This window comes from Papaver somniferum, chromosome 3, assembly GCF_003573695.1.
Source record: "Papaver somniferum cultivar HN1 chromosome 3, ASM357369v1, whole genome shotgun sequence".
NCBI lineage: Eukaryota > Viridiplantae > Streptophyta > Magnoliopsida > Ranunculales > Papaveraceae > Papaver > Papaver somniferum.
Genome location: NC_039360.1, coordinates 143,487,661 through 143,496,712, shown reverse-complemented (window position 1 = coordinate 143,496,712; position 9,052 = coordinate 143,487,661). Strand labels below are relative to the sequence as shown.

General features: G+C 38.2%; 1 protein-coding gene across 2 annotated transcripts; it reads left to right on the top strand.

The window, feature by feature from the left end:
- Positions 1 to 2,903: 2,903 nt before the first annotated feature.
- On the top strand, positions 2,904 to 8,515 carry LOC113357579 (protein FAR1-RELATED SEQUENCE 5-like). 2 transcript variants are annotated; one of them, XM_026601021.1, is made up of 9 exons: positions 2,904 to 3,388; positions 3,576 to 3,621; positions 3,752 to 3,881; positions 4,025 to 6,186; positions 6,267 to 6,397; positions 6,498 to 6,731; positions 6,855 to 6,923; positions 7,007 to 7,121; positions 7,792 to 8,515. In XM_026601021.1, exons 1-8 carry the CDS (start codon positions 3,122 to 3,124, stop codon positions 7,097 to 7,099), a joined length of 3,132 nt encoding a protein of 1,043 aa, XP_026456806.1. In that variant the 5' UTR covers positions 2,904 to 3,121; the 3' UTR covers positions 7,100 to 7,121; positions 7,792 to 8,515. The 2 variants fall into 2 exon arrangements, with proteins under 2 accessions (XP_026456806.1, XP_026456807.1); XM_026601022.1 differs by having other exon boundaries at positions 3,358 to 3,388; positions 3,562 to 3,621.
- Positions 8,516 to 9,052: the final 537 nt, after the last annotated feature.

Genomic DNA, 9,052 nt, shown 5'->3' with positions numbered 1-9,052 from the left:
GCACGAGTGAGGGGATGATCAATCCCAATGGCTGCCTACCATTCCGAACGGTCTTCCGAATATTTACTCATAAGTGAGTTGCCACTTAGGCCAGGCAAACTCACAGATTTGAAACAAGCTCAACTATAATTGCAAGATAACTGGCATAACAGTTGTAAACTCTCTATCGCGCAAAAGTTGGCCTACTCTCCAACTTTATGTTTTCCGTTCAAGGAAAAATATTTGCTGACGAGCCATTCCCGCACAATCCCTAGAGTTATCTCGGAACTTGCTCTGATGCCAACTGTGACAGACCGAAAAATTACGCCTAGCGCGCCGCCATAACTTCCTCAATGCGCCACTCTGATGCTACATACCGGGCCTTAAAAAAATAGGCAAATACACGTTCATCTTCCCTTGCAAGCATGCTCATTAAGCATGATGCAGCCAAATTAGCTTCCACACCGTTCCAATTTATCCTTGTTCTACAAGGGGTATAGAGTCATAAAGGCTAATTACAATGCATTATTTCATGCAGCTCTGGCTTTTGAGTCATTCCTTAGGCATAAAACATGCATTGGGTTGCACATAGGCCATTATAGTTTGATTCCACCTCTTTGCTTAGCTTAGCCATTGATGAAAGCATGCACTTTTCTTGATCGTGATAAGGGTGCACCAATCAGTCTCATGCCATACCTTTCTTAGGCTTATGCAAGCTCCATTGCTTGCATACCGATATAGCTTACTTTTCTAGTCATGCCCAATGCGCCATTTGTGCATGCCTACGTCGAACGCCTTGATAGGAAGTATGAGCATCCAAGGGATGGAATGAAACTTGCCTCGTCAAGTATGGCCACAATCATCTCTTGCATCGGAATACCGATCCAGATGATATGAGATGCCAATATGTCGCAGTCATATCACAATGATATGAGCGACAACGTGCTGGACCGAGTGTTGTAACTCATTGCGTCTACCTACGTACCCTTTCCTAATCTAAAGGGATCATGCACAGACCGTAGTTCATCCTCGAAGGGACAACAACTTAATCCTGCTCGTTTGCAAGGTCGTGGCCAAGCAATAACGTTAATGGCCTAATCTGTGTAGGTTGTTCCATCGAAATGCACAGAGGTTACGCACTCTATTGAGTCCGAGGCATGTCATAGTAATTCCTATGATTAATATGCTCCATTGGCAAAGGTACGCAACAATAAATGAGGCCTAAACATCATTTATGCTCTTCCGGCTAAGCCATGAAGCTTACTTGGTGCATAGACGCATATACACCTTCAACCAACTACCCTCCTATATATGTCTTAAGGATATTTTTACAACTGAAACCGGGGGACCACTTTCACATTCACTAAGTCACATTTTTGAGGTGCTAGCATCAGTATTCATGACATTTGCCACGTAATTTTGAATAACCGACAATGATTGATGTGTTTATGCTCTGGCCCATACACCAACTTCTGTATTTCACAATGATTGTGTAATATTCACTCGGCCAGCTCGCTCTGGCATACTGCACAATTGTTATGCAATATTAGCTATAGGCCAATAACCTGCATAATGCGTTAAGGTACCGCAAGGTCCGCAACAACGTTTAAGCCGATCTACCCAAATGGCACAATGCATCATTTGATGCGAGATTGGCCTTTGGCCAATATAACATGATATTGGCCTTGGCCAAAATGCCAAAGATAATGTGCCGCTTTTTGCGCGATTAGGCCAATATACCTCTCACCACGCAATGAAAGATTTGGATGAAGCTTCATCTCATGCCATGGCGCATCTGTGAGCATGCGCCATGCTAAAAACACAGGGTGTTACTGGGAACCTATTTACTACAGACTCATATATTGCTACTCATGAGTCATGACTTGTACATAAGTAAAATTAAAAGTTTAACGTTATCATGTAATTAAGTGAGTAAAATTGTTATATTAAACATATTAATCATGTTTTTAGAGGTTTTTACATTCGATAACATCCATCTAATCTGAGTGTTTACGAAATCTTTTGTTTACTGATTTTGGTGCATGCAAGGCAAACTCGGAAAATCGTCAACTTGTTTTACTCAAAAATTGGTTCAAATCGAAAAAATCGGGAGACTTAATCGCTAAAAATCGGCCTTGGAGAACGATTTTGACTGCACTGGGCGAGATAACATAGCAAATAAAATGTGGGATGAGTGGAATAAAGAGAATGAAAACATAGGCATATGACAACAATGATATTTATTTTGACAATGAACACATATTTTATCAGGTACAATATTTATGTACCTTTATTAAGATTATAACCTGTATAAAAAAGTAATCGTTAGATTTTTGAATTTTTGATTAGATATTATACATTTTTTTTGTCTCTACGAATCACAGAAACTGTTTACGAATATCAATTTTTTGTGTCTACAAGTCGTAAAAACTCTCTAATATATTCTCATAGAATCACTAAAAATCTTTATATTTTCAAAAAATCTCTAGAAACCACTCAAATTAATAGCGCGTTTGGATACAATTCTACTTCTGACTTCTGCTTCTCCAAATACAAGTCAGAAGTTCAAATATTTTGCTTCACAAAAAGTTGACTTATATACTTCTAGAAATCGTTATGAAATTCCGCACCCAAACTGACTTCTTACTAGAAATCAAAAAACTATTTCTGGATGTGTATCCAAACGCGCTATAAATATCTATGAAAATCTATAAAAATCCCAAAGTCTCAGTAAAGCAGAAGAGTACCATCTAGCCGGCTGAGCTCTTCCCAGTTGCCGCATTGTTTTTGCAGATGTCTAGATGGTGTTTAGTACTCTAGGAGAAGTACTAAAATAACTTGTCCCAATGAAAAGCCAAAATACTTTCTGAACTGAAAGTAACTTTTTCCTATCCCACTTATTTTAGAAGTCATTTCTACTTGTTATATCGAAAAGAAAAAAAAACAAAGGGAGTTATTTTAAGCATCCTAATTTGTTCTCAGAAGAGAAGAAGATGATTCAGGATTGACACCATCTTTTAGGGTTTGAACTTCCAATCCACATTAAGAACACCATATTCTAGGGTTTCCGAACTTCCGTTTACCACTAATTACGAAACAGTTTACTGTCAGCGATTCATTTCTGCTGAAAAAATTCTTAACGATGGCAAAAGCACTGGTTATAGATCAGAATCTGACATCAACTCTACAAATCAATGATGAGGAAGAAGAAAAAGAAGACAGTGGGTATGATGCTGATGTCACAGGTAACAAAATTCCGGAGGAAACTAATACCAGTAATAGTAACACAGGAGCTAGACAAGGAGGAAGTCGTAATAACGCTGCAACAGCTTTGAAGTCAAAAGCCAGTGAACTTACTCTTTCTTTTGAAGGCAAAGTTTATGTCTTTCATAAAGTTAATCCGGAAAAGGTCTGTTTTTCATCATTTCTGATAAGCAAAATTTGTGGGTTTTTGTTTTCAGTTCAATTTGTACTGATTTTAGTGTTCTAAATCATATATTTTTGATTTTTAGTCTACATTTGTGTAAAATGATCTAGGATTGGTGAAATTGTGGAAAAAGAGAAGTCATGATTTTTGTTTAGATTTGGATAAACAGGTGCAAGCTGTGCTTTCAATACTTGGAGGGAGTGATATACCTGATGGTATGCCTAAGCATTGACACACATTTCCATATAATCATCGATAGGGTACATTATGAAGCTACGCTGTTTGAAGAAAATCTTTTTTGTTGTTTGATTATTTTTGTGGTTTTTATCTGTATGTTTTGTGCAGGCGGGCAATGCCCACGCTGCTTGGATGATTCTCGCAGAATTGCTTCTTTAGTTAGATTTCGTGAAAAACGGAAAGACAGATATTATGACAAGAAGTTTCGGAACAATGCTCATAAGAAGGTGGAACAGAAGTAAGATGGATTTTATTTTGCATCTTTGTTGTGTAAATGAAGTTCTTTCTATGCTACGTTGTTTGAGTGCAAAAGTATGTCAATCCTGTCTTCAGCATCATTGACTGTGTTTTCTCTTGGTTTTGTGTTTCTTACCTTTACAGGATGGATAAGAAAAGTACAAAATCTCCAATTGAACTTAATGAGACCTTCCAAACTGGAGGCAATATTCTTATGGAAACTGATATTGGAGTTTCAAAGGATATTGAGGTACCAAAACTTGGCATGATTTTCCAGTCAGATGATGAAGCATACGACTTTTACAATCGTTATGCTAGATCCGTGGGATTTAGTATAAGGAAAAGTTCATCCACACATCGTTCGGATAAGACAGTCTCGAGAAGAATTTTTTGTTGCTCTAAAGAAGGTGTCTATCGTGAACATTCAAGGGGTGCTCCCATGAAACCACGGTTACAAACACGAACTGATTGTAAAGCAAGACTTGTGATCAGAATACAAGACGATGGAAGTTATTCAGTGGCAGAATTTGTTCTTGAACATAACCACGAACTTGTTCCTCCATCTGAAGTTCACATTTTGAGATCACATAGAAAGATGCGAGAAGCCCAGACTGGAATGTTCAACAATTTGCAGCTTGTAGGAACTGGAGCCACTGGATTTTACTCGTATATGAGTGCAGAAGATGGGAAAACCCACAATCTCAGTTTCACACAAGTGGATTCATCTAATCACTTAGATAAAAGATCTAAAAACATTTTGATGGGAGATGTGCAAATCATGTTAGATTATTTCAATTGCATGCAAAAGGAGAACCCATATTTCTTCTATTCAATACAAATGGACAGTAATAACCAAATTTGCGGTTGTTTTTGGTCTGATGCTAAATCACGGATCGATTATAGCTTTTTCAGTGATGTGGTATGGGTTGAGACCACATTCAGGACTAGTGATTATGATAAGCCATGTGCCTTATTTGTTGGTGTGAATAATCATGGGCAAGCAATTCCCTTTGGTTGTGCACTGTTGTGGGAGGAGACTGCAGAATCTTTTGTATGGTTGTTCCAAACATTTTTGGAAGCAATGAATGGAAAACCACCCGAGTCAATTTTTACAGACCAAGCCCCACAAATATCTGATGCTGTTGGACGAGTACTTCCAAATTCTCATCACCGGCTATGTCCGTGGCATATCTATGAAAATGCTTTGAGGCACCTCTCTGATGTGTTTGAACAACACAAATCCTTCGCACAAGATTTTAAAAGTTGTATATGTGGCAATGAGACTGAAGAGGAATTTCAATTTTGTTGGGATGCATTAGTGAAAAAGTACAACTTGGCAGAGAATAAATGGGTACAGGATTTATATCTGCTCCGTGAGAAGTGGGCCCAAGTTTATGGACAAGAATACTTTTGTGCAGGTATCACAAATACCCAAAGAAGTGAAGGTATGAACTTTGTTAAGAAGTATTTCAAAAGGACTTTGACGTTACGGGAGTTTGTAGCTCAATATGAGAAGGCTGTTGCTAGTCGCCGAGAAAAGGAAAAGAACCAAGATTCAGTTTCTAGGCAAACAAAACCAGATTTAAGGATTGCATGGCCGGCAGTAGTACAAGCAGCAGAGAGATACACAACCAAAATATTTACGTTATTCCAAGAAGAGTATGTTCGTACTTTAGATTTGTTTGTAGAGTCACTTGGTGAAGATGGGACAGTATGCACATATAGAGTTTCATCTTTTGAGAATATCAAGCCTCGGACTGTTACCTTTAACTCCTCTGACAATTCAGTGAAGTGTTGCTGCAAGAAATTCGAAATTATGGGGATTTTATGTGCTCATGCTTTAAAAATACTGCATACTAGGCGGTTGCCTGATCTTCCTCTGCAGTACTATTTGAATAGGTGGACCAGGGATGCAAGAGCTGGTGCTGTAGTTGACGACTTTAGAAAGTCATTACCTGTTAATTGTCGCTCATCCTTGACTTTGCGATATGCTGACTTGGCATACATGTCACTCACAATTGCTGTTAAGGGATCAAGCACTGAAAATTCTTCTGGTTTTACCAAAGTATTACTAGTGCAGGTGCTAGAAGAGCTAGATAATTTTCTAAAGTTTGACTCAGATCAGGGAAGATTCTTTGAAGATATGAGAAATGCAAATCATGAAAAAGTGAGTAGAGAGCGTGTTGTCGATCATTCTTGTGCAGACACAGTGTCGCGCAAGAAAGCGAAGGATAAAGCGAGTGGTAAAATCAAAAGCCCATTAGGTAAGGGGAAAAAGAGAGATAATACACAACTACAGCCAACAGGTACATAAATGAAGTGCATTGAGTCTTTCCCCTTGTATGTATATGTTGTTGTAGTTGCTTAGCAGATTATCCTTTTTCAGGTACCGATGGACAAGTTGGGCACGTGTCAGTTGGAGCAACTACGACTACGTCCGGGCCACTGATGGTTTCTGTACCCTCGAGTGTCCCTTTTTACCCTGCCAGACCGTGGAATTTACCTCATTACTCCCAGGTTGGACCTTAAAACTACTTGATATGCGTATATATGCTTATGCTTATGGTAGTGTCTTAACTTTAAATAAATTGATAGATGATGCTTTTTGATCCTCTAGGGATCGATCGAGCAAGTGGAGCAGGCTACCGTTACACGATCTGAAAATGATAGCACTCAATGTAGAATAATGTCAGGAGGATGGAGTGGTCCACCTTCATGCCCTAGTGAGATGCTTCCACCAAATGTCATGGGGTGCCCAGATACTTCTGATCCTCATCGTCTTTCTTTCCACGCAGCTGGACCTTCAACTTTGCCACAAATGCCATGTATATACCCGCACGTATATACTGAGGTCTGTATATCTAACATGATCCTAAACTACACATTAGTTGCTCATCTCTTGCTGATAAACAAAACAAAAGGTTGGCTGTCACATTTAAATGGTTTTTTGAATGATCCAAATTAATTATTATAGGAATCAAACAGACTGGTAGATCAAACAATGTTACAGGACGGAGCTGGTAGCAATAACCAGTCAAACCAGGTAATATCATTATCATTTCCCAAGTTATTACTTGTTAACGATTTTGGGTAAGTAAGCATTCATAGATACATTCTTCTTTTTAGGGATTTATCGGATTCCTGAGTCAACGTTCTAACCCGCATAGACTGTCAGAATCGTCAATGCCTCAAGATATTTTAGATCCACCTGCTCCATAGATAAAATGTTGTGTACACTGAGGTAAACATGATTATCTATCAACTCTTATTCTTGCTGGGTAATTTTCATTGATTTGCGAAGCTCGTTTTAGTTCTGCGCCTGGTTTGTTTTGAACTCAAATTGGTGTCTATTTGGATTGACTATGGATGTCCAGCTTTTGACATTTAGGAATTCACATTTCATTTTTTTTTAATCGGTAAAGAGTTTGTTAGTATTGACGAGTTTCGAATTCAAGTCATTGGTATCATCAGCCAATGATTTTATCGCTGTATTACAGTGACATCACCCAATGTGACTTTACCACTGTACTACAGTGACATTAGCAAACAGACAGGAAAAAAAAAAAAAAAGCAAACAAGCAGATTTTTTTACCAGAAGTCTGAAATCTTCAAGGAATTAATTAATCATAATTCAGCTTTCTTCTTCTTACTTGCATTTTTTTTCTCTAATTCATATGATGTTGTTGTTCTACAAGTTTCCACACATATTTTACTCCAATGTTGATCTACAAGCGAACTTAAACTAGGTTTTACTTTCCCAACCTTATATACCCCCTCGTTTTCATTTTAAGGCATGTAGTCAAATTGTTACCCTGTGTACGCTTAAATGACGAGGAACTTTATACCGCGGATGCCACATAAAGTGTCTTTACTAGCCCTTCTCAGATTTAGTGCTGTTTCCGCTGTACCAGGTTGCCTACCGTAGCAGTGTGGAGGATACATACTGTAGAGGAGACGAACTCAAGTAACATGCGTATTGCACTCTCAATATTGCAGCTGAAGCTCAAATAGAACATCCTCTAGATAGTAAGTAATTCCTGCTTTAAGGTAATATGCAGTTCAGAATATATCATCATCATCATCTTAACCTCTTTTTACTCTTTCTAAGCACCTCCACTGCATACCATATGAAAAAAACTGAACTGGTGAGCAATAAATTGTTGGAAAGTGCACTACCCCGCTGTATCATATAGAATTGAAATTTGTGCACCCTCTGAAAATCGGGGTGCAGATTCCTCACCTTCTTATTGGATGGTGGGGTGAAAGTGAAATATTCTTTAATTGATGAATCATGTAATATCGAACTACTATGACAATTTGACTCCAACTTCTATTACTGTCTTAGTCGTATGGCCTCGTCTTAGCCATTAACACCTCAATGCTACTTCACTGCCACTACTTTAAGAGCAACCCTCAGTATCCCTGCGATATCACCAAGTTCTGCATTCTTACTTTGGCATATGCCACATTGGCATATGCAAGTGTACTTGGTTCTGGTGAGTTTCATTACATCAGTAGTCATGAAGCTCTTTTGTTGTAAATTTTTCTTTGAATTTAACCAATATTAGTCACGACAAATAAACTTTTACTTATATGTATAATGAATGATTATGGGTTTTTATTTTTTTCTTCGAATATGAACAGTGGAGGCTGATGTAGGTTTTTTTTTGTTTTTGTTTTGTTTTTATAAGAAAGGAGGATAAAAACCTCAAGACCTACAATATCTGAGTACTGGTGCTGCTGAGCGGACTGCCAGTCCTCTCATGGTTCATTAATACATTTCCATAATTTAAATTTAGCATACTGTTGTTCAAATATCTAATACGACTAAGATTAATATTGCCGGAGATAATCGGAATTAGGTACTGAATAGAGGATTGATCCCATTGTCTGTGAAAATTGCAGTTAGAGCTGAGCTTAGCTAAATTGACTGCTATGTAACTATCTCTGTCATTGATCGTGCTCCAATTGCCGATCTCAAAAAGTTCCTTCCCATCATACGCTAAAGTAAATCTGGCTCCTATCTTCTCTGCATACCTACTTCTGATCAGCTTTATTAGTTGGCAAGAGTTAGATTCAAAATCCATTCTGCTTCCAAGTTTCACTGCCCAGTTGTAGGCTTCAGTTGCAGCTTTCCTTTTTATGACTTCGGTGGAGCTTTGGCCAAGGTTT